Consider the following 27297-nt stretch of genomic DNA (forward strand, 5'->3'; position numbering starts at 1 on the left):
TATGTAACAAGACTAGAAATACATTAGAAAATGAATTGAGAAAGATAATTGCTTACTTTTTTTTTTCACAGAACCAGATATGTTTATTTTAAGAAAATTCTTTTAAACTGTCTTTTCAATTAATTACATTTTTGAGCTCATTAAAGCTCATAGACTTCTGCTTCCAGTAATGGCAGACTGCAAGTAAAATCAGCTTTGTTGATAAGGAAAACTACCAATGTTCCACATTAAAAAAAAAAATAGGTTCACCTATAGTCTACTATGACACAAAAGATAGTAAAGAATAGAGCGTATGGGATCAGGAGAAGATTAGGTTTCAGACTTTTAGTTGCTTTTTCTCTAATTTTAGAGGGACTGGATCAGCACATTATGCAGCTTCATGAGGCTAGACAGAAAGATATTAGAGTCAACTCCTGACAAGGTAGAAAAGCCCTGGTGAGTCCTCCCCATTTGGAGTTGAGACTCCGAAGGGCTGTACTCTAGAAGGATCTTCCCAGAAATTATTTGAATGGAGGTAATTAAGGATTGCTGTGTTTCCTAGGTACCTTGCCAAAATAAATTGATATTTCCTGTAGAGGAAGATAATCTAATCCTAGAACTAAAATGACTTCCACTAACAAATTTAAAATAAATGACTGCCACACAATCAAAAATAACCATGCACATGAAATGACAAGACAGTAGGAATTAGCAATAACAAAAAATGGAAACTAGCAGAAATAGGCAGAGGAGGTACAGACATTGAAGACAAAACTACGCTTCCAGCACTCAAAGTGATAAGGCAAGCTGGTAAATTTTCATAGGAAACCAAAAGTTTAAAAAGCAAAACAAATGGAAATTATAGAATTAAAAGGAAAGTAAACACAATAAAGAACCAAATAAATGAACTCAACAACAGATTAGACACAGCAGAGAAAATTAGTGAGTCAAAAGGCAGGTACAAATAAGATATTTGACAAATCACAGACAAATATGTAGACCATACAGAAAGGTTATATGAGGCATAGAATACAAAATGAGAAGAATAAGCATATGGGAAGTAGAAATCAAGAATGAAAAGAAAAGAAAAAAAATTTTCCCCAAAATAATAAAAGGCACTAAGTTACAACGTCAATAATCTCTATGAACACAAAACAGGAAAAAGAAATACATTTAATTGTAAGGATCATCATTTTAAAACTTCTTTAAAATATTCCTTAAAGCAGCCAAAAAGAAAAACAAAAAGTACTATTTATCCTTGGTGAGAGTCGCTCCGCCTTGTCCAACTCTTTACGACTACTGGACTGTAGCCTGCCAGGCTCCTCTGTCCATAGAACTCAGGTCAGAATGCTGGTGTGGGTAGCAGCTGCCTTCTCCAGGGTATCTTCCTGACCCAAGGATTGAATCCAGGTCTCCCACGTTGCAGGCAGATCCATCTGAGCCACCGGGGAAGCCCAAGAATGCCGGAATGATTAGCTTATCCCTTCTCCAGGGACCTTTCCAACCCAGGAATCAAGCTGGGGTCTCCTGCATGGCAAGAGCGTTCTTTACCAGTTGAGCTACCAGGGAAGCCCATTTATCCTTAAGGGGGCCACAGTTAAATTGGCGACTACCTTCTCAATAGCAACGATGAAGTTTAGAATAAAATGAAATGTTGAGTCATCAGAAAAATACTGCTAATCTAAAATTCTATATCCAGTGAAAACATCCTTCCCTCAAGAATAAAGGTGAAATAAAGGCATTTTCAGAAAGTCCTAAGCTGAGAAATAAGTTATCTTTAGGTCTATACTACAGGAAATATGGAAGGACTGCTCATCAAGTAGAATAAAAATGACCTCAAATGGAAGATCCAAGATCCAGAAAGAGTGATTAGTAACAAAAATATATTATAAATAAAGCAAAAAAAAATACCTATAGACAACTACAAAATAATACCTTCATATCATACACATGGAAATATAAAGCAGGAAAAGTACACATTAACATTACATTTTGGTACACTGAAATAGACATTGCGATCTATACATTAACTATTAGAAGAATAGCAAAAGAGTGTAAAACTGCCAGAGTAATACAAGGTGAAAACTGAATGATTAAAAAAGCATTGTTAAACAATTCAAAACGAGACATGAAATGTTAATAACAGAAATGCAAAACATACAGAGAAAATGAAAAGCCCTTAGTAAGACAATAGATTAAATACAAATATACAGGTAATCACAGTAAATATAAAAAGAGCAAATAATTTTAAAAGGAAAATTGACAGACTACATAAAAAGAAAATCCAGAAACTATTTGCTATTTGTGAGTGATACATGTGTAGACGCAGACACATTGAAAGTAAAAGGATAGGAAAAGATGTACAGTGCAAAAGCTAACCAAAAAGAAATCTGCTACAATACTATTAAAATCAGAGACAACAGAATTTACAAGAAAATGCCTGTCTAAGAAACCTCATGATGGCATAAGATTAAATAGACCACGAAGAGAACAAGGACACAGCTGAATACAACTAATAGAAACCTCAAACATATGCAAGAAATTATAGAATTGTGAAGAGAAATGGGAACTCTATAATCATATTGGGAGCCATTAAAATTAGTGACTTATACCAACATAGAACTTGAAACTTGGAATTGTAAAGTTAAGTTGAATTTTTAGAAGAAAAATTAAATTTACTTAACAATGTTCTGAAAAATAAGATTTTAGAGATCAAATATTTTCTATGAAAAAGATATTAGTAGGTAAAATTTTTCTGCCTCTAGCAATATAAACTGTGATGGAATATTTTGTATAGAATATATTGTATAGTTCATAAGACCATATTCTGATGACAGAATATATCAGGCAATAAAATGTTTAAATGGCATTTTTAATAAGAATTATTTTTAAATAATGTTTCCCATATATAAAAATAACAATAGTCTTGCTAGTCAGTTCAGTTCAATCCCTCAGTCTTGTCCAACTCTTTGTGACCTCATGGACTGCAGCATGCCAGGCCTTCCTGTCTTTCACCAACTCTGGAGCTTGCTCAAACTCACATCCATCCAGTCGATGATGCTATCCAAACATCTCAATCTCTGTCGTCCCCTTCTCCTCCCACCTTCAATCTTTCCCAGCATCAGGGTCTTTTCTAATGAGTCAGCCATTCCCATAAGGTGGCCAAGTAGTGGAACTTCCCCTTCAGCATCAGTTCTTCCAATGAGTACTGCAAATTGATTTCCTTTAGGATTGACTGGTTTGATCTCCTTGCAGTCCAAGGATTCCTCAAGAGTCTTCTCCAGCACTACAGGTCAAAAGCATTAATTCTTCAGTACCCAGCCTTCTTTATGGTCCAAATCTAACATCCACACATTACTACTGGAAAAACCATGGCTTTGACTATATGGACATTTGTCAGTAATGTCTTTGCTTTTTAATATGCTGTCTAGATTGATTATAGCTTTTCTTCCAAGGAGCAAGTGTCTTTTAATTGCATGGCTGCAGTCACCATCCAAAGTGATTTTGGAACCCAAGAAAATAAAATCTCTCACTATTTACATTGCTTCCCCATCTAAATGCAATGAAGTGATGGAACCAGATGTCATGATCTTAGTTTTTTGAATGTTGAGTTTTAAACCAGCTTTTTCACTTTCTTCTTTCACTTTCATCAAGAGGCTCTTTAGATTGTCTTTGTTTTATGCCATAAGGGTGGTGTCATCTGTGTATCTGAGGTTATTGATATTTCTCCCAGCAGTCTTGATTCCAGCTTGTGCTTCATTCAGCCTGGCATTTCACATGATATACTCTGCATATAAGTTAAACAAGTAGGGTGACAATATATAGCCTTGACATACTCCTTTCCTAATTTGGAACCAGTCTGTTCCATACCAAGTTCTAACTGTTGCTTCTTGACCTGCATAGAGATTTCTTAGGAGGCAGGTCAGGTGATCTGGTATTCCCATCTCTTTCAGAATTTTCCACAGTTTGTTGTGATCCACACAGTCAAAGACTTTAGTATAGTCAATGAAGCAGATGTTTTTCTGGAACTCTCTTGTTTTTTCTATGATCCAGTGGATGTTGGCAATTTGATTTCTTGTTCCTCTGTCTCTTTGAAACCCAGCTTGAACATCTGGAAGTTCTCAGTTCATGTACTATTGAAGCCCAGCTTGGAGAATTTTGAACATTACTTTGCTAGCGTGTGAGATGACTGCAATTGTGGACATTCTTTGGCATTGCCTTTCTTTGGGATTGGAGTGAAAACTGACCTTTTCCAGTCCTGTGGCCACTGCTGAGTTTTCCAAATTTGATGTCTTATTTAGTGTAGCACTTTCATAGCATCATCTTTTATTTATTTGGAATTAATTGATCATTACATAAGAACTCCATAATGAACACTTTCAAATTAATGACCAGTGTTTTTTAACTTATTCAATTAAAAATATACTATAAGTAAACAAAACATGAGTGAATTTTCTAAACTCTAACAAGAATAGGAAAAAAAAAAAAAAAAGAGCCAAATGTATGTCTTAAAGCAGCTTATCCTAAAAGTGGGCATAAAAAGAAAGAACCATAGGTAAAATTAATCCAGAAAAATTAGCTTACTGTAGAACACTGTAGTGTAAAATTCTGATCACACCAATTCTTGAACAGTTTCCTCTAACATCAAAATTAACATGGGCTTACAGGCAAAGGAACACCTCAAGGCAGAAGTCTTCTGTCAAATACTCTAGGAAAAACTGTCAGTTCTTACACGTGCTTTTGAAAGCAATCTGAAATCTATTCAGGACTTCCTGGAAGGAAAGGGAGGAGGATATAAGAGCCAAGAGAGATGAGATTTACTTTGCTCCCATAGTCCCCATTCCAAGTTCCAGGATAAGAGATCTCAGTTTATGGGAGGCAAAAAATATTTTAAAATTTAATTTTGGGAGAAATCTATCCTAATTCATGGACCAAGAAAGAAATTACCTATTATTCAGAATCTCAAAACACCTGGAGTAACAGGCAAATTTGGCCTTGGAATATGGAATGAAGCAGAGCAAAGGCTAACAGACTTTTGCCAAGAGAACACACTGGTCACAGCAAACACCCTCTTCCAACAATACAAGAGAAGACTCTACACATGGACATCACCAGATGGTCAACACCGAAATCAGATTGATTATATTCTTTGCAGCCAAAGATGGAGAAGCTCTATACAGTCAGCAAAAACAAGACCGGGAGCTGACTGTGGCTCAGATCATGAACTCCTTATTGCCAAATTCAGACTTAAATTGAAGAAAGAAGGGGAAACCACTAGACCATTCAGTATGACCTAAATCAAATCCCTTATACAGTGGAAGTGAGAAATAGATTTAAGGGACTAGATCTGATAGACAGAGTGCCTGATAAACTATGGATGGAGGTTCATGACATTGTACAGGAGAAAGGGATCAAGACCATCCCCAAGAAAAAGAAATGCAAAAAAGCAAAATGGCTGTCTGAGGAGGCCTTACAAATAGCTGTGAAAATGAAGAGATGCAAAAAGCAAAGGAGAAAAGGAAAGATATACCCATTTAAATGCAGAGTTCCAAAGAATAGCAAGGAGAGATAAGAAAGCCTTCCTCAGTGATCAATGCAAAGAAATAGAGGAAAACAATAGAATGGGAAAGACTAGAGATCTCTTCATGAGAATTAGAGATACCAAGGGAATATTTCATGCAAAGATGGGCTCAATAAAGGACAGAAATGGTATGGACCTAAAAGAAGCAGAAGATATTAGGAAGAGCTGGCAAGAATACACAGAATAACTGTACAAAAAAGATCTTCATGACCCAGATAATCAAGATGATGTGATCACTCACCTAGAGCCAAATATCCTGGAATGTGAAGTCAAGTGGGCCTTAGAAAGCATCACTACAAACAAAGCTAGTGGAGGTGATGGAATTCCAGTTGAGCTATTTCAAATCCTAAAAGACAGTGCTGTGAAAGTGCTGCACTCAATATGTCAGCAAACTTGGAAAAGTCAGCAGTGGCCACAGGACTGGAAAAGGTCAGTTTTCATTCTAATCCCAAAGAAAGGCAATGCCAAAGAATGCTCAAACTACTGCACAATTGCACTCATGTCACACGCTAGTAAAGTAATGCTCAAAATTCTCCAAGCCAGGCTTCAACAGTACGTGAACCGTGAACTTCCAGATGTTCAAGCTGGTTTTAGAAAAGGCAGAGGAACCAGAGATCAAATTGGCAACATCCGCTGGATCACCGAAAAAGCAAGAGAGTTCCAGAAAAACATTTATTTTTGCTTTATTGACTATGCCAAAGCTTTGACTGTATGGATCACAATAAACTGTGGAAAATTCTGAAAGAGATAGGAATACCAGACTACCTGACCTGCCTCTTGAGAAACCTATATGCAGGTCAGGACGCAACAATTAGAATTGGACACGGAACAACAGACTGGTTCCAAATAGGAAAAGGAGTACATCAAGGCTGTATATTGTCACCCTGCTTATTTAACTTCTATGCAGAGTACATCAGGAGGAACACTAGGCTGGATGAAGGACAAGCTAGAATCAAGATTGCTGGGAGAAATATCAATAACCTCAAATATGCAGATGACACCACCCTATGGCAGAAAGTATAGAAGAACTGAAGAGCTCTTGATGAAAGTGAAAGAAGAGAGTGAAAAAGTTGGCTTAAAGTTCAATATTCAGAAAACTAAGATCATGGCATACGGTCCTGTCTCTTCATGGCAACTAGATGGTTAAACAGTGGAAACAGTGGCTGACTACTTTTTTGGGCTCCAAAATCACTGCAGATGGTGACTGCAGCCATGAAATTAAAAAAATGCTTACTTCTTGGAAGGCAAGTTATGACCAACCTAGACAGCATATTAAAAAGCAGAGATATTACTTTGTCAACAAGGTTCTTCTAGGCAAAGCTATGCTTTTCCAGTGGTCATGTATGGATGTGAGAGTTTATAAAGAAAGCTGAGCACTGAAGAATTGATGCTTTTGAACTGTGGTATTGGAGAAGACTCTTGAGAGTCCCTTGGACTTCAAGGAGATCCAACCAGTCCATCTAAAGATCTGTCCTGGGTGTTCATTGGAAGGACTGATGTTTGGGCTGAAACTCCAATACTTTGGCCACCTGATGCAAGAGCTGACTCATTTGAAAAGACCCTGATGCTGGGAAAGATTGAGGGCAGGACGACAGAGAATTACAGTGGACAGTGGACGACAGTGGACAGTCGACAGTGGACGACAGAGGATGAGATGGTTGGATGGCATCACCAACTCAATGGACATGAGTTTGGATAAACTCTGCGAGTTGGTGATGGACAGGGAGGCCTGGCGTGCTGCGATTCATGGGGTTGCAAAGAGTCAGACGTGACTGAGCGACTGAACTAAACAGAATCTCATTTAATAAATTCTGTCATGTTTTGGGGAAATTAGCAGACTTTTATGTAAAAAAATAATCACTAGAATCACAAATAAAACTTGGATTAGCATACAATGAGTAATTTAAAATGTGAATCCTATGTACCTTTGACCTACTAATCTTCAGTAACATTAAATCACATAATCTTTATGACTGTTAAATAGTTGGATAAGAAATATTAAGGGCTTACTAAGGACCATACAGAATAAGCTAACAGAGCTACCGCTTTGTAAATTAAATTGCAGTGATCAATACAAAGATGTATGATATAATTACCCAGGGTGTGATAGTTATGTTTTAGAAGAATTTCACTGTAGTCTAAACTCTCCTTTCCCAAACTACAGCATTTTTGTGGCTGCTACCTAGCTTTGAGCCATAAAACTATGAAGAGAATTATCCAGGGAAAGTAAATAGTGTGAATTTCAATATCTTTGTATGGAATCTAGATGTTCTCTTCAAAGATTAACAAAAAACAAATGAATCATATGGATGCTAACATCAAGTATGCCAAAGTAGACTATAAGATTTAGTGGAAAATTCAGGTTAGAAATTCATCTTGAGAATACTAATGGTTTTTTTCTCTTTTAATATTTTCTTTTTTGAGAGAATGACAATGAGAACGAGCAAAACAATAAACTGCTTCAAAAAAAAAAGTAACCCAAACATTCTACTTTTATTATTGTTTTCTCATAATGAAAGTCAGATATAGATACGAAACAGTGGTAGTAGTTTTATAACATCACAAAACTATTTTTACCATTTCTTTTATGAAAGCTGACTTGATTTAGGAGCTAAATTCCTTAGTCAAAGAGCATAAAAATGCTAAAAGAAATTTGAAGTCAAAGGAATTTATTCATATCTTAAAAGAAAGTTATTTACATTCTGATCTTCCATGCTCTGATTTGTAAAATATTCAAAATGCCACCACCTCTTGATATAAAACTCACTTCATTATGGAAGGGGTTTGAAGTATAGTATAACACCAGCCTCATATATACTATGACTTTAGTGTTACAAACACTCTAGCCATAAGGCTTTATAAATTATATTTGTTCTTCTGTTTTGTGAAGATACTTAATATATGCTGTCTAACATGTTTATGACTATATGACTTTCCAAATAAGCACAGAATATAGAGAACGTGTTCAGAAAGCAAAGAACTGATTTTTGTGTTCATTTTATTATTTAGTATTTTTGAACAACTAAATGCCAGATACTGCTGTAGGCAGAAAACACAGCTGTGAACCATTAAAAAAGAATCTCCTGGCTTCATAGAATAGAATATAGTGAGGGAGAATGAGATAATGAACAAGACAGACAAATAAAATATGCACTATGATAGATGCTTATAAGTGCTATGGAGTAAAACTAGAGAAGAACTGGGAGTATTAAGGAGGGGCTATTCCCAGGTGGTGCTAGTGGTAAAGAACTTACCTGCCAAAACAGGAGACATAAGAAACCCACAGCTTCGATCCCTTGGTTGGGAAATACCTTAGAGGAGAGCATACAACCCACTCCAGTATTCTTGCCTGGAGAATTCCATGGATAAAGGAGCCTGGCGAGCTGTGGTCCATTTGGTCATAAAGAGTCAGACACAATTTAGCAGAAAGAGAGATTATAATTTTAAATAGGGTGATCAGGCAGGGTCTCACTGAGAATGTGATATCTGAGTAAAGCCCAAATGAGCTGAGAGAGCATGTTTTTATGGAGAGGCAACTTTCCCAGGCTTTAGGAAGGGTCACGGCAAAGTCCCTAAGGCAGTTGAATGCCTGACATGTTGAAAGAAAATCAGGATGGTAGGAGTAAAGTTGAGTGAGCTAGATAATAGCAAGGGATGATATATGACAGATAAAGAGGAGGGGGCATATGTTAGACCTTTGACCCAGTTTAAAGACCTGGGCTTTTACATTGAAATGGAAAAGCATTTCACAGACTTGAACAGATGTGAAACAAAATCTGACTTGCCTTTTATCAGAGTCAGGATCTCTCTTGCTGTTCTTTTTGCAATAAAATGATAAAGTACAGGGATACAAGCAAGGAGACCAGTTAGGAAAATCCTAGTCTACTTGGAAAAGACAGTGACTCCTAAGGTGCAATTGTAGAGGTGATTATAGTGGTTCAGTTCTATGTATACTTTGAAGCTAAAACTGAAAGGTTTAACTGCTAAATTGAATACAAATGTGAAAGAAGCAAGACACCAATATTTTGGCCTAAGCCCACATAAGACTGGGATTTCCAGGTGGCTTAGTGGTAAAGAACTTGCCTGCAATGCAGGAGACCTGGGTTCGATCCCTTGGAGGGACATGACAACCCACTCCAGTATTCTTGTCTGGAAAATCTCAAAAAACAGAGGAGCCTGGTGAGCTACAGTCCATGGGGTTACAAAGAATCGGACACAACTGAGTGACTAAACACATATACACGTGCATAAGATTAGCACTGCTGTTAATTGAGATGCATAAGACTAACTGAAGATCACAAACTCAGTTTTGGACATTTTAAATTTCTAAATCTTGGCAATATGAGTCTGAAGGTCAGAGGAAATGTCTGGATTAGAAATGTGAATTCCATTGTTATCAATATTTAGATGTTATTTAAAACCGGGAGATGGAAGAAATAATCAATGGTGTCAATAGAGGTAGAAAGAGGAGAAATCAAGTATTAATGAGTCAGGGGGACGAGAAGCAACTAACAACGAAGACTGAGGAATAACCAATAAAGGTAGAAGGAAAACCAGGCAAGTGGGCTGACTTAGAGCCAAATGAAGAAAGTACAAGAAAAGTGTCTAATGATAAAACAAATGGAGACTGAAACTTTATCACTATAGTTAGCAATATGGAAGTTATAAATAATATTTGCAAGAGTAGTTTAGATGAAACTGATGGGGTTTCATCTATACCTGAGCGGTATAGATTCAAGAGAAATAAGGAGAGAGAAATTAGAACAAGTATAGTGAAAAAAAATGAACTTTTCCTGCAAAGGGAAAGATAAATGTGGTGCCATCTTGGTATGGCAGGGTGTTGATAGGTTTTTTAAATGCGAGAATTATAGGAATATTTAAAGCTGTTGGTTATAATTCATTAGAGATGGACACATTATTGTTGATGTAGGAAAAAAGATGGAAAATGTTTTGTCCTAGAATAGCAGGAGGTGAGGAGATTCTAGAACACAAGAGGGAACCAGCCTATTATAGAAACACGGACAGTTCATCACAGTTGAGAATAAAAGGCAATAAAATAACTAGAGATGATAGTTTCAAAGAATTTACAAATAAATATAATATTCAGTGGATTATAGACATTATATTCTTAATACCATAACAGATTCCTAGAAACCATAATTGACTAAAGTCTTAAAATAAAAAAAAAAAAACAAGTATGTATCAGCCACACTATCCTGTAAACACAGAACCTGACTCAGAGTAGGCCCTAAAATATTGTTGAATAAACAATAATTGTATATTAAGTGGCTGTGAATAAATTAGTAAAGCTGAGGTGCATACCCTTTATAATCATTTGAAATTGGCACACGTATACAACATTTTAAATGGTACTAGAATTCCTTCTTTTATATGTAAGTAAACAGAAGCCTCAGAAGTTCAGTGGTGTTCTATTGTCACAGGGTTTGGCAAAATTGAAACTAGAATCCAGGTATTGTAATTTCTAATTAAATACTTTTCCATAAAGCCTATACTGTCCTACTTATTAGGTGGACCTAATGGGCTATAAAGTATGCTCAGTACATAAAAAGGCAAATTCATGGTAACATAAATATGAAGATTTGGGGTCCTTGAATACTTATTTTCAGTATAATTATACCAGCTCTAATAATCATTTCACATTTCCTTAATGGCAACCCACTCCAGTACTCTTGCCTGGAAAATCCCATGGACAGAGGAGCCTGGTAGGCTACCGTCCATGGGGTCGCAAAGAGTCGGACATGACTGAGTGACTTCACTTACTTATTTCCTTCCTTGTTAGAACTTAGGAGTATTTCTGATGAGTGCTTTCTGTGGCCCATGTCTCTTAAAGGTTTCTGTCCATGGGATTCTCCAGGCAGGAATACTAGAGTGGGTTGCCATTTCCTTCTCCAGGGTAGCTGCCAAACCCAGGAATCAAACCCAGGTCTCCTGCCTTGCAGGCAAATTATATACTGACTGAGGCACAAGGGAAGCCCTAAAGGTTTCTAGAGAAGTTAAATACTTCATTATAAATATAATGAAATAAAGATGACTAAGAGTAAAACAAAAGTAAGCCATGAATAGAACCCTGGTGGAACAGGTTACTTAGCCTGTCTATGCTTCAGTTTTATCATCTGTAAAATGGGAATGATAACACTCTCATTGGAATGTTTTAAGGATTGATTCAGAAATTAATATTATTATCTGTCTTCTGACTCCCTCAGGTAAAGAAATTAGCCCCAAATGAAAGTTCAGCCAAATGTGCTAAGTTTTTTTGTTCATGCTTAGAATATAAACTATCTTTCCTTTTGTTCTGAAATTATCCAGTCTCACAGTTTCATAGGGCTAGTTCAATATAGTCTCACAATTCCATAGTGCTAGTTCAGTAACATACTAGCTCTGAACTCCTGTTCCAACCTGAAGATGTGCTCTGTCCTTCCCAGCCCCAGCCATCCTCCCCACCCACCCACAACACTTAGTTCAGGCTTGTTTCAAGCCTTGAAGCAGGTCTGCCTTGGAGGAGGAGGGCATGGTCTCTCTTTACTCTGACATCCCCTACTCATAGCAATAGTTTCTGACCCTTCTAAGAATCAGGGCCATGGAAGGGGAACCTGGGGAGAAAGATCACAGCGGTATGGGCTGACCTACATGTCATCCATGGCGGGGCTTTCTGAATGGCAAATAGATAATCAATGGTCCTTCTCCCAAGGTGCATTCGTGGCTTCCTCAAAAAAACCCCTCTGTAGATTCTTTGGTTTTCATTGACTTGCTTTCAGTATCTTCTCTGAAGTCAGTCTCCCAATTTGTCACTCATTGCTCACCAATTAGAAACTCTGGGTTTTAACATTCTACTTTGTGGGTTTACACAGAAATTACCCTAAGTAATATCCCCTTTAGAGGGAACTTCTTGCTCTTCAAAAAACTAACCTTTGTGTTGATACTGGAGGAGTTGCAGTTTATCTGACAGGTGCCACCTGCTATAGAGACAGGGGCATCTCTGGCCACAGCTGTGGCTTTTAGACTTCAGCCTCTGTATTCTTCAACTTCTGGAGGAAGCACATCAAGCTCTCTGAACATTTCCCATGAAGCCCTTCTCACCTGACTACGTTGAACAGGAATCACCCCATGCTTCATACGTGGTGTGGTAGATGATGCACAGCATACCAACTGCTATGTGAAACAGTTCTGTCTCTCTTCTAGCTTTACCAACTTTTGTAGAGTCTTAAAATGGAGTTTTAGCTCATATTGGACAAATTAGTTGGATTATATCTTAGCACCTCCTGCAAATTAAGTCTTGCACCTCACTAGTTTAGCCTCCCCTCAAACAGAAAGATGGCCTCCCATTTTAATATCTGGATGCTTCAGTGAAACATTACCTGGCATAGGTGGAGTGTTCAGAAATGTTAGATATTACTGTCAGTCATCTTCTATTTATTATCTAGCATTTTAAAAGTGGCTAAGTGAGGAATTGCTCACAGAAAAAAGTATTAGGAGAAAAAAGTTTGAAAGATTTAGGAATGAAGACAATGTGCTATCATGAAAGTTAACAGTGAAATGTTTTTGTTGTTGTTGTTGTTTGTTTATCTTGGGAGGTATTTTTTGAGAAGGGAGTTAATCACAGTGTCAAATTTTGCAGTGAATTTTAATAAAACAAACCTACTACATTCATCAGTTGGTAACTGGTAACATAATTTTTAGTAAGGTTTCAGAAGGAGAGTCCAACTGCAGTTGCTCAAAAAGTGGATAGAAGATGAAGACATTGAGACAGTGAAAATAGACAAGTTGGGAAATAAAGGAAAAAAGAGATTGGTAGCTAAATGGAGACACAGTGTTAAGGAATTCTTTTGTTGTTATTGAACTTACCATCACTGTACTTTTAAGAAACAGATTTGAATATGTTACCAAAAAGCCAGTTGAGAAGGAGAGGGAGAAATTCAAGATAAGGAGACAAAAAAAAGTCAAAGGCGGAGATAAAAAGGAGGGGATCAAGGGTTTGGAGGGAAGTATTAAAGAAGGTAGTGCTTAAGGTTGGAGAACATAGGTAAATAAAGATGAGCATGGATAGAAATAAGTATATGAGAATATGTAGGAAAAGAGTGAGTACTAGAGAACAACACAGCTTGTAGCCTCTGAGGGGAGTGGTTATGAAGAATTAAGGACATGAGAATTTCAAGATGAGATAATGAATAGCATGTTTTGGCACAAAGAGGCCATGAACATGAAGAATGTAAGGGGATCACTAGATTTGCAAAATATGCACACATTGGTGGCATACAGGAGTGTGTTTTTAGGAGAATGGTGATGATAGAAGCCTTATTATAAGAGTTAAAGAAGAAAAGAGAGGGACTTCCCTGGCAGTCCAGTGGTTAGAACTCCACCGTTCAACTGCAGCGGGCATGGGTTCAGTCCCTGGTCAGGGAACTAAGATCCTGCATGCCTCACAGCACTGTCACACAAAAAAAGTTATAAATAAAGACAAATAAAAGGCTATAAATAACAGGAAATAAAGGCTGAGGGTAAGTACCATTTCATTTGGCTGGGGGAAAAATAACAGGAAGAAAGAGAAACACATTTTAAGAACAGAATAACCATAATCAGAGATAGCAAAAATATAGCATCTCTATTTTTGACAGGCGTGAAGGATAAAACCCTTCTGTGTGTGGTATGATGGCATTAGGTCTCACTGAAAAGGAAGGAGCTCTCAATCCAGATGTGATCTTAGCACAACAGGAAGGCTATTGTTTGACTTAAGAGACGTGAGACTGGCCATCAAGGAAGTGAAGAAATTGGGAAAACAATTTAAGAAAGTGCAATTAAGATTTTTTTTTAATAAGATGAATCAAAAACTTACAAAATTTGATAGTGATTGTGGAGAGTAGAATTTTTAGTACGTTCAATTTGCGCTGGTGTTCATTATTACCCAGGAAAACTGTGCCATTAAGATTGGCTAAGGATAATGATGGTAATATCTATGGTAATAATAACATCAATAGCTGCATTTAACATTTATTGAGCATGTACTATCTGCGAGGTACGAACTGATCATTTGACATGTTCCAGTTCATTTTATGTCTCATAATGACCTTATGAGGCAGGTTCTATCATTATTTGAACTAATTACTTTGACCAAGGTATTAAGCTAGTAAGTAGTAAGTAGCAAGCCAAAAATATACCTAGGGACAGCGTCTCTGGAATAAGAGTGACTTCTGTCACTTCCAGTAAGTTTCACTTAAATATTTTGTTTTTTAAAATGTTAAAGTATTAATGTTTCCCTCTTCTCCACAAGTAGCCTCTTTTAACTTAATTCCTCATCAGAGTAGATACTGGTGCATTGCAATTTATGAAAAATACCAGGCGACATTTAATAATGTTTAAGGTTTCTGAAGCACATACGCACACCACCTTTTAACCACTCATATGGTAGATATCATCCTCTCCTTCCAATTAAAAAAATAGGGTTTCAGAGAAGTCAGTCACTTACCCTTGACAGCTTAGCTAATAAGCGGAAGAACTCCAATTCAAATTCAGATCTTCTAACTTCAGTCCAAAGTCACAGCCATTTAGTTCATTTTCTCGCTATGTCCATTCTCTCTCCTCAATATTCTCTACATTGACATGCCTTTCTTAGTTTCAGGGTTCACAGTCCTATTTCCAATTCCCACACCTCATCAAAATGATTACATTATCACAATAAGCTCTTCTAACATAATAATGACCCAAATGACTCTTTTAACATCTATTTGTGGTAGTTTTGTTACACTGATGTTAACTGTGTTTCATGCATCCTTGTAATTTTGCCATGTAATATTGCTTTCCACTCTGTCTCTTGGCTTGGCCAAGGAGTATTACCAAAAAATAAAGAAAAAAGACCCAAGCAGAAGCTTAAAAAGTACTTGCTTTTTTTTGCTTTGCCCTTACTCTCTTGCCATCACCATGAAAACATGCACAGACTATCTTATTGAAGGATCAGATACAAACTTAGAGTTGAGGGGCCCGAGCTGGTCCAGCTAAGGCCATCCTAGATCAAACAATAGCCAGTTAACATACAGTTAATTGAGTCCACTTTCAGACAACCAGTGGCCTAGTAAGCCCAGCCAAGATTAACCAATCCAAGTCAAGGTCAGGCTCAGGCACTCAGTCTTGTCCAACTCTTTGCAACTCCATGGACTGTAGGCTGCCAGGCTTCTCTGTAGATGGGATTCTCCTGGCAAAAATCTTGAAGTAGGGTGCCATTTCCTCCTCCAGGGGATCTTCCTAATCTAGGAGTCAAACCCATGTCTCTTACATCTCCTGCATTGGCAGGCAGATTCTTTACCATTAGCACCACCTGGGAAGCCCAGTAAAGGTCAGCTGAATTCCTTAAACCCATTATATTGCATGATAATGAAGTTTCATGTTGTTTGTTACATAGCATTATTTTAGCCATAGGTAACTGATACACAAGTATTATATAACCTATCCTGAATCAAAATGGAAGAACAACATCCCTTCATTATTGCCTTATCATGTCACGAGTTCACTCAAGCTTCTATTGATTACTCTGTATACAAATGTCCATCCTGAGCTTTCACCACACATACGAACAGGCCAGAATCCTCCACTATCACTAAACAAAAGATGCATTCCTACCCTACAGCCCTTCAACAACAAATCTCTCAGTCATTCTCCTTATTTAATTCCTATTTACTCTTCTCTTTTTAACCAGGGATACGCTAGCTTAGCTGGTTCCTTTCTGGGAATTAGGAACACCTCACCTAGCCTGGAGCAGAGCACAGGCTAAATTTCAGTCCCCACATATTCTTCAGCAGGATCATCCCGGCATAATTATACTGTCTGATACAAAATATCCTCTAGTCCTTTCTAACCTTCTCTTAAAAATATCTCTAATAGCATCTTCCACATGAAACTTTATGTAGTTTATTACATATCAGTGTTGTGGTACAAATACTTTTAGTACCTCTATAATCTTCTGGTACTATATTAATTTCTACCTATTAATGTTATATCTATTTCCTACATTCTCTGGGAAAAAAACTATGTTCTTTTTTTTTTTTCTATCCCCATTACAAACATATGTAATCATTCAGTAATAAACAGAAGACCCACAATATATGCTAAATAAGATGCTGAAAAAGGGCCTCCTTGATACATTAGATGGTAAAGAATCAGCCTGCAGGAGACCCTGGTTTGACTCCTGGTTCGGGAAGATCCGCTACCGAGAAGGGATAGGCTACCCACTCCAGTATTCTTGGGCTCTTCTTGGGCAGTCAGCTATGAGGACTATCAAGTGTTTGGATGAAGAGCTAGAGCAACTTTGGTTGAGTGAGAGGCAGATGATAACTGAGTTTGGGCATCTTGAATCTCAGATTCTATGGCTCATTAAAATGGATCTGTGCATTATACATCAGTGTACTGCTTAGAAACATCAGGCCTAAATGTGGAATGATGTGGAATTATCAGTCCTTGTTGAACACCTTTAATTACATAATGAAAAAAGTAAACAATATGACTACACAATATTTTCACAGTTAAGACTGTAAAAATCACCATTGCATTTGTTCCTGAAAAAATGATAGGAGAGAAAATGACTAACACAAAACACAAAATCATCAACAACTAAAAATTATTGTATAGGCAATTGAAAACATAATATGTCATAAAATTTGACTCAGCTTTGAATTCTATTCCGTGTTTGCTAAAACAAACTTCACTCTTACATTATCGTAGTTTTTATTTTACATACTTTATTTCTGCCTAAAAACTCACAATACCAAGGGAACATTTCATGCAAAGATGGGCACAATACAGGACAGAAATGGTATGGACTTAACAGAAGCAGAAGATATTAGGAAGAGGTGGCAAGAATACACAGAATAACTGTACAAAAAAGATCCTCACGACCCAGATAATCACGATGGTGTGATCACTCACCTAAAGCCAAACATTCTGGAATGGGAAGTCAAGCAGGCCTTAGGAAGCATCACTACAAACAAAGCTAGTGGAGGTGATGGAATTCCAGTTGAGCTATTTCAAATCCTAAAAGATGATGCTGTGAAAGTGCTGCACTCAATATGCCAGCAAATTTGGAAAACTCAGCAGTGACCATAGGACTAGAAAGGTCATTTTTCATTCTAATCCTAAAGAAAGGCAATGCCAAAGAATGCTCAAACTACTGCACAATTGCACTCATCTCACACACTAGTAAAGTAATGCTCAAAATTCTCCAAGCCAGGCTTCAACAGTACGTGAACCATGAACTTCCAGATGTTCAAGCTGGTTTTAGAAAAGCCAGAGGAACCAGAGATCAAATTGCCAACATCTGTTGGATCATCAAAAAAGTGAGAGAGTTCCAGAAAAACATCTATTTCTGCTTTATTGACTATGCCAAAGCCTTTGACTGTGTGGATCACAACAAACTGTGGAAAATTCTGAAAGAGATGGGACTACCAGACTGCCTAATCTGCCTCTTAAGAAACCTGTATGCAGGTCAAGAAACAACAGTTAGAACTGGACATGGAACAACAGACTGGTTCCAAATCGGGAAAGGAATATGTCAAGGCTGTTTATTGTCACCCTAATTATTTAACTTATATGCAGAGTATATCATGAGAAATGCTTGACTAGATGAAGCACAAGCTGGAATCAAGATTACTGGGAGAAATATCAATAACCTCAGATATGCAGATGATACCACCCTTATGGCAGAAAGCAAAGAACTAAGAGCCTCTTAGTGAAAGTGAAAGAGGAGCATGAAAAAGTTTGCTTAAAACTCAACATTCAGAAAACTAAGATCATGGCATCTGGTCTCATCACTTTGCTGCAAGTAGATGAGGAAACAATGGAAACAGTGAGTTTATTTTTGGGGGGCTCCGAAATCACTGCAGATGGTAACTGCAGCCATGAAATTAAAAGACGCGAAGAAAAGTTATGACCAACCTAGAGAGCATATTTAAAAGCAGAGACATTACTTTGCCAACAAAGGTCCATCTAGTCAAAGCTATGGTTTTTCCAGGGATCATGTATGGATGTGAGAGTTGGACAATAAAGAAAGCTGAGCGCTGAGGAATTGATGCTTTTGAACTGTGGTGTGGAGAAGACTCTTGAGAGTCCCTTGGACTGCAAGGAGATCCAACCAATCCATCCTAAAGGAAATCAGTCCTGAATATTCATTGGATGGAATGATTTGAAGCTGAAGCTCTAATACTTTGGCCACCTGATGTGAAGAACTGACTCATTGGTAAAGACCCTAATGCTGGGAAAGATTGAAGGCAGTAGTAGAAGGAGACGACAGAGAATGAGATGGCTGGATGGCATCACCGACTCAATGGACATGAGTTTGAGTAAACTCTGGGAGTTGGTGATGGACAGGGAGGCCTGGCATGTTGCAGTTCAAAGAGTCAGACACAAAGAGTCAGACACAACTGAGTGACTGAACTGAACTGAAAAACTCACATTTACAGGAGTCATTTTCTTCTCAGGTACATTGCTTACAAAATATTTTAAAAGGTTGAAGGATGCCAATTGAAGAATTTTATATTCCTCTGTAACTGGCAGAAAACTTAAATCCCTGAAGTTGCAGATTAGGTTATGAAGTATTTGCTTTAACAAATTAAAGGACTATCACTATATTTAATGTCCTGTGGATTGCTAAGGTTATTAAATATTTCTAATAGTAAAATATAAATATTGAAAACTGTGTCAAAGTGTTATAAGAGACTAGAACTATACCCATGTAAATGTACAGGCTCCTAATCCCTAATCTATAATTCCCAAACTCAAACACTCTGAAAACTGACATTTATTTGTAAGTATGAGACCATTTATAGTCTTAGTATTTTTCACACAGTAGGAATTTCTCATATTTCTTCAGAAATATGAAGTGTATAATTATATAGTGTTTCCTAGAGTTTGGCTAGAGGAGATCATAGTTTAAGTTTTACAATACATACAGAACATAAATTAGGAAAATTCTGAACATTAAAACACAAGGGGTTTGGATAAGAGATTGTGTACCAATATAATTAATTAAAAGTCAAAAATTTTAAATTTAGGTGTGGCTCAGACAGTAAAGAATCCACCTGCAATGTTGCAGACCTGGGTTCGATCCCTGGATTGGGAAGATCCCCTGAAGAAGGGAATGGCTACCCACTCCAGTATTTTTGCCTGGAGAATTCCATGGACTGTATAGTCCATGGGGTAGCAAAAAGTCAGATACAACTGAGCAACTTTCACTTTCACATTTTGAAGATATAATACAGATTTTCAACGTAACTGAATGCTATAATTAAGATATTTTCATTCCTATACCATTTAAAAGAGGTTTATCTACACTATATATATATATAAATATATAAATATATGAAAAATTTTCAGTTTTCTCCTTTCCCTCCCAGATATTCTAGCATTAATATTTTACTTTTACAACATCTTTATAAAAGATTCACCCATGTCTCTATCATGTCACCATGATAGAGAAAAAAAATGTAAGACCCAAATTATTCTTAGAATCATCTTAATAGGGTTAGCATCAGAAACTAATAGCATCAAGCTTAAATAAAATATACGAAGATAACCTTAGGAGGGGTACCTGTATAGTCCTACACTTAGGACCAAAGAGTCAACTTCTAAGAAGAGTGTGGGAAAAATACATGGTATTTTTGGAACTCAATTACAAACTTCAGTTTTTTGCCATTCTAATGCATAATAAAAGTATGTTGAACTGGCCCCCCAAATAATAAAATAATACAATTCTAGGATTCTTCATGAAACACTCTATCCAGAAAAGAAATGATTGCCCTATTCTGTGCTCATCACAGAAGGTAAGGAATAGTGTGATTGGTTATAAGACCATATTTTAACAACAGCATTAACCAACTCAGATAATTCTGGAGGTGAGCAAGCATGATGATAATCATTCTAGAAATGACTGTATGAAGAACAGTTGTAAATACTGAAATGTCTAGTTGGAAAAATATAATTCTTGGTGAAGTATGACAGTTGTCCTTTGAAATGAACCAATACAATACATTCTGTGTAAACAAATCAGTGTATGTCATCAGGTTAGAGTTATTGGAAATATTATTGCATCTCAACACAAAACAGACTGAAAATGAACTGGGATGGGAATCATGGAATTACCTAATGGGAACGTGACAGAGCAATCTAGGAGATCCTTTTTATTCTGAAAGTCATAAATATCTCAACATCATACTACATGTTTATAGTATGGTTGGTTTAGAATTCTATCAACATTGATTATGTAATTTTCAGTTATAAAAAGATATTACCTACAAGACATAAATTTATGGAGAAAGATCAACTCTTCAGCATTTGCTGTACTGTCTTTTAAGTAAAGGGCCAATCAAACTTGCTTTTAAAAGAAAAATATTTATTGAGGGGTGATTATTAAAAACTTAATTCATTCTATGATGCTTCTCATACCTAAAATATGCTATTCTTAAATAAGAGATCTGACTCATTATTAAATTTGTATATAAATTAGCTGAAAATCCTTAAAATATCACTTTTTTCTGTAAAATAAGTATATGACAATAATATATTAAAAATGTTATAATATTACTACATATAATAGTAATAATATTATTATTATACATACACATAACACATATAACATGTTATTACATATCACATAAAATAATTATTTTATAAATATTTACTTAAAATTGTTAAAATGTAACAATTTTAAGTTTGTGAGAATAAAGCTGAACTTTTGCCTATTCTCCTATCTCCAAAATACTTTTCTTTTTTAAAGAAACTCGTTGAAATGTCTTTTTTGAAGGGAGGGTAATACATCATTAAATTCAATAATTTTAAGCAGTATTAACCTTTTCTAAAGAAAGACAAATAAAAACTATTGGACAACAGACTTCCAAGCACTATCATTTCCAAAGACAGACCACAAAACTGGAAATGTAAAATACATCTTTCCAAATGTCATGTGTGCTAAGTCGCTCAGCTGTGTCCAACTCTTTGTCACCCCATGGACTGTAGCCCCCAGGCTCCTCTGTCCATGGGGATTCTCCATGCAAGAATACTAGAGGGGGTTTGCCCTTCCCCAGGGGAATCTTCCCAACGAGGGATCAAGCCCAGGTCTCCCACGATCAGAGCCACCAGGGGAAGCCCAAGAATACTGGAATGGATAGCCTATCCCTTCTCCGGGGATCTTCCCAACCCAGGAATCAAACTGGGGTCTCCTGCATTATAGGTGGATTTTTTTTTTTTTTACCAGCTGAGCTACTAGGGAAGCCCAAATATCATAATAGTGTTTAAAAAGCAAGAAAGAGAAAACTATCTATTTTCACACTCTGGTAATTTAAAGCTGATCAACAGGTGATCTTCCACCTCCACCAAAAAACAAATAAAATTTCCAAGAGAAACACGTTGGGACCCATGCTTCAAGTCTCCCACTTCAAATTCCCACTTCAAATCTCCCACTATTTTGTTTGAGGCAAAGTTGCATGTGAACTAATTACCTATTAAATTTTTCTCACCAAAATTTGCATATCATATCTACTAAGGGCAAAAGTAATTATCAGAATGGAAATAAAGAAAAGCTTATATCTTATCACATTTTCAGCTGCAGTAGGAAGGACAGAAGCTCCCAGGAGGCATACCTGTGGCAGGGCTGAATTGAGCTGTCTCTGGAGTGAATCTCTGTCATAGATGACATCCTGCAGTCTTTGCTGGGCAAGTGAGAGGCTTTCTTGGGTTTCCCGAAGGGTGTCTAGAAGACGATCCCTTTCATCCAGCATGTTCACCATCAGCTGCTCAAAATGGGAGTCTGAGTCCGAGCCACTGCTTTGGGAACCCCTTTGGCTCATTGGGGTGTCCTCATTAATCGTGGGCATCACTTCACACATCATTGCTTAAATTAAAGGGGAGAGAAATCTTAGTAAAAAAAGATTTCCAATAAACCCACTTGACCCTCAGCTCACCCAACTCTTTGCAGCTCATCAGCCTTTCTCCTTTCCCCACTGCCCCAAATCCTACCATACTAAAAGTCTGACCTCAGTGAAATATGATTCACTGACTTCCTCAAACCAACTGCTTTCTCTTTGCATGACAATCTACATATCTCCTGCCTACAAAAACACAGCTTGATTTCATTTACTTCTCAAAGATTTTTTTTTTAATGATTTACCCCACCCCATTCAATTTATAATAAGATGTTGTAACACTTATTAATTGATCATCTTTCTTCCCATTCAAATTTACAAATCAGTTATAACTAATACCTCCATTTTACCCTTATTTGTTATCACATTGTTAAAAGCAAGCATAGTGGCTGACATTTAACAGGTAGGAAGCAAATTATGTTTGTGTTACTTAAATAAATGAATGCATTTATGTTCATTCTTTCATTTAGAAGATCTGAAAATAATGGAGCATTTATGTAAAAATCAGCTTTTACTTTTTAATTTTATCAAATTTTTAATACAGCTATTTTAAAGCTTCTTGACTTTACAACTCCCATTTTATTATTACAAGCTCTCTTCCTGAATTCCTACAGTATTCTACACAGAGTAGACAAGTTATGCTGACTAAATTAGACACATGCTTTAGGATATAGACTAAAATGAATAAATTTGTTTAGGTCATTATATTACTAATTATACTTATTCTTTTGTTTCTTGCAAATTACTTTGTCTGCTTTCCATCCAAACAATACAGACTAACACTCTTTCAAGTATTCCACAAAACAGATGCCATAAATTACATTAGCTAATGTAGAAAGTTTACATCCTAACTGCTAACCAGAAGCAGCTAGTCATAAAATAAATGAACTCTTCAGAATATTTTAAAATTAATTTATTTAAAACAGAAAACACAGACATTAAGATGTAACACTGACCTGTTGTGTAGCATTTTAAAAATCAAAAATTATCTCATTTACTCTTTTCTTTCTTATGTTTAAGAAAACATCAAATCCATCTCAGTTTCAGTTGTACTGAAGCCAGGAGCTATTAATTAGAGGGCTTGGTTTTGCAAAAGTCTGATGTGGAGAAAGGCTGGTTTGGCTGTTGATCCTGGAGCATTCTTTGGTTTTATAATACAAGGTCAATTTATTTTTCTGCCTACATAATCCTGTCCTTGGGGAAAATATTTCTGGTGATATTTTCAAATAAAATGTCAAGATTTAACAGTTCATTAGTTAATTACTTTTTATGTAATTCTTCATATAAATTGAGTTATTGAATAGAGAAATTCAATTATCTGTGAATTATTTGGTCAAGGCCCACTGAAAATTAGGAGAAACTTTTAAAAAGATAAAAGGAAGTATTCTGTGACTGACAGCCTATACAGAAGAATTAAGGCAGGGGTAAATTTTAGAAAAATTCAAAGTAATCCTTTGAATTACTGCTCATCATTCAAAACACTGGGCTCCCTGAAGGCAAGAACTTGACTTGTTCAATTTCTTTTTCACCCTAAACTAAAACAAGTGATTCAAATAGGACGTATGAATATTTAAAAACACACATGTACACACTCAATCACACTCATGCATTTGCTAATATTGTTAACCACTTAATGGTTGCAAAGAAATAATTTTTATTTTTCTCAACCTGAATTTCATTCAAACAATTTCACAAAGCTGGGAAAAATGAGACTCTTTCTGTTATAAATTTCTTCACATTAATTAAAAAGAAGTTGGAAAACAAACAAACAAACAGCTCCAATACATTTGAATATTTAAAGCAATTGGTTCACATGCCATGCATAAAATCCACAGCACTGAACAGCTGTGTCATTCTGAGAAATCATTATCAAGAGCCAACGTGTTTCTTTCTGACATTTAAGGTTAAAACAAAATACTGGGCAAGGAAATGGTAGCACAGTGACAATGAGTGCCAAAACATTTACTGGGTTTCAGTTTAAGGTTGGTTAGACATTTTCAAAGTTGTGTTCTAAATGTGTCCTTCCTGAAGGAAAGCTCTGAGCCCACCTCTACTCTTAAGTCACTCATAATACTTTAAATTATGAGGAAAAACTTAACTGCAGCAATTACCTCAGCTACACCTCTCTTCCGAATACGCTACTCTAGTTGTGACGACCATCGTCATCAGGAAACATTAGACATTCACAAACTTTAGGCTCTTTGATCAGTATAAAAGTTGGTCTTTGACTTAGTTGGAAGATGCTATGATGAGAAGCAGCTAAGGGATTTAGAAAGTCCATTAAATTTACACTCAAAAGAACTTGATTCAATTCAATTCCCAAGACATGTGAGCCAGAGCAGTTCACTTCATGTCTCCAAACTTCAGTTTTCTTTTCTGTAAAGTAGGAATAATAATGTAGGCATTTTTAAAAAACAAGCCCATAGATCCAATAGGATACCTGACTGAGAACACATAGTAAAATTATAAAGAACTATTGCAGATTCAAGTATTTATTCTTATTATAAAATAGCCAACATTCACCTTTGCAAAAAGAACATTTTACCTTTATGATTCATTCTGCTTCTATGCCTAAAGGTTTAATTCCAGTGAGTGCTCTAAACTTTTCAAATCCAATTGGAAAAAAAAAAAAATCCAACGATGCAAAAGTTACTTAGGAAATAAGATGAACACATGGTACCTGCTTTTTCCCCTCACAGTCAACCTGAATGAGTAAACCTAAAGTCTTCTCATCAAAATTAGAAGGAAAACATTTGTCTACAAAAAACAAGGCAACTTTCATGAGCTAGCTTAGTTTCTTGCAATAAAACTGATATTACGTCTAGTGTAAATTACAAAATAGTTGTATATTCTTTGAAATATACTATAACTTATTAAGTGCGTGTTTTAGGTGTTAAAAGCAATTAAAAATCTGTATTCAGTGTAACTTGCATAGTTCAGAAGGCTATGGTCATTCAAATTATCTTCTATTTCATCCTCATATTGCCACTTTTAACTTTTAGAATCATTTTCAACATTAAAAACTTCATTGTATGACATAATTCCTAAAAAACTAGAGAGAGCATACTAACAATTTGCTTTGATATTTGCCTTTTCATCATTCCCTTCCCAAAATCAACTGATACATGAATTATGTGATACTCTTCTAGACGATGATGCCCTGGTCATTTAATTACTGAAGGTTTCAAGGGCTAGTTAGAGACATTGTTTATTTTTTTGTTAAAAAAGAAAAATAGCTGCTTTAATTATCTCAGTGCTGAAATTTAGCTTGAAGTATTTTATACCAGGAAAACCAACTCCCTTATTCTTAGCACATAACCTTGACTGTCTTCTAAATCTCTGATTTCAAAATAAAACTTTTGAATGCCCACTGGAGTCATTACCCAAGGGCTTTCAAGATCCAGAGTGTTTCTTAGCAATATATGCTATTCAAACAGTATGTGTCCAGATATGACAGTGCTACAAAAGCCTTTTTTTTTTTTCCTGTCAATGACTCACTTTATTCAAACAGATAATTAGGATTTAGATCCTACTGGAGACAAAAATCTAATTATTCTCGGTAGTCAGTTTCTTCTGCAAAAATTTAGTCTTTAGAACCTACCTATCTCCACCTCAGTTAATCCACAAGGAATAATTTGGTGAAAGAAAGCCTAGCCATTGTCTGATTACACTACATGAATATTCCTCCTCCTATTTAACTCTTTGAAGTCCCCTGTCCTCGGGAAATATTATTCTATTTTTAATGCCAGCATTTTGCACTTTCTTTACGCTAGTGCACTCACAGCTGGCCAGAGGGCCAGCACACTCCCACAAGGCTGGCTGGACAGTTCTCTCTCAGCCACACCCCCCCACCACCCTGAAGAAGTTGACTTCATAATTTCCACACCAAAATTGTCCATCCTGCCCAACAGGAGACAGCCAAGAAATAGGAGAAGGGAGAGGGTGGGGGTGGAAAGCAAAAGGTAGGGAACAGTAATTGACAAGGAGGGAATTTGCATCTCATCTTCCCTGGGGGCGGGGTGGGGCCGGGGCTGGGGAGGGGGGAGGGGGAAAAAATAAAGCAGGTGGGAAACCGTGTAACTCAAACACAGTCTCTGTACCTAATGTCTGTAATTTCGGGTCCCGCTTCTTCAATTGAGCAATGACAACCGCAGTCTCAGGCTTGACGAGAGGGGAGGCTCACAGCCGGCACTCCTGGACCATTTCCCTAGCAACGGGAGGAGAAAAGCAGCTTAGACACTCGGTGCCCCGGCGTTCTCCCGGAACGTGCCCCGGCTGGCTGGCGTGGCAGCAGCTCGGCATCTTCCCGCGGCTCCGTCAGCAGCCAAAAGGAGAAGCGTCCATCGGAAAAATGGCATATTACAAATTTTGCTTTGGGAAGCAGAGCTCGGTTCAGACCATTGTCAAAGGGAGGAGAGGGGGAGGCGGCTCTTAAAGCAGCAGCGACCCGTTTGCCGGAGCAGCCGCAGCTCCTCGCGGGCAGCTGGAGACCCGGGGCGGGAGTCGGCGAGTGGGGACTGGCTTTGACTTGTAGAAACTTAACCAAGCGGCGCTGCTCCGCGACCGGGCCACCTGGAGGGTGTCACCCCCAAACGTGAGCTTTGGGAAGAGGTGCGAGGAGAATCTGGAAGGGAATTTCTCCAACCAGCCCCCGACCCGGAGCCCCTCTGGAGTTTATGGCTACCTCCAGGAGTTGAAAAGCTGGAGGGAAGCGAGTCCGCAGGGATGCGAGCAGCAGGGCAGAGCCCTTCCTGGCCCCCTGCCTATTTCCACGCGAAGGGTGTCTTATTTCACTTAAAAGAGCTGCTGCCTCTCCAGAAG

At 37.1% G+C, this 27297-nt stretch overlaps 1 protein-coding gene across 8 annotated transcripts in view; it reads right to left on the reverse strand.

Moving 5' to 3' along the window:
- PPFIA2 (PTPRF interacting protein alpha 2) overlaps positions 1–26822 on the reverse strand; it is a 484065-nt gene extending 457243 nt beyond the window's left edge. For 7 of the 8 annotated variants that reach the window (XM_043880449.1, XM_043880465.1, XM_043880430.1 and 4 more), the window contains exons 1-2: positions 26577–26821; positions 22195–22445 (exon numbers count right to left, since the gene is read on the reverse strand). In XM_043880449.1, the coding sequence (XP_043736384.1) occupies positions 22195–22443 (249 nt within the window). In that variant the 5' untranslated portion in view covers positions 22444–22445; positions 26577–26821. Of the gene's footprint in view, positions 1–22194; positions 22446–26576 lie in introns of all 8 variants that reach the window. The other variant, XM_043880420.1, reaches the window with a different exon arrangement.
- Positions 26823–27297: the final 475 nt, after the last annotated feature.

This window comes from Cervus elaphus, chromosome 3 (genome assembly GCF_910594005.1).
Source record: "Cervus elaphus chromosome 3, mCerEla1.1, whole genome shotgun sequence".
In the NCBI taxonomy this organism is placed as follows: domain Eukaryota; kingdom Metazoa; phylum Chordata; class Mammalia; order Artiodactyla; family Cervidae; genus Cervus; species Cervus elaphus.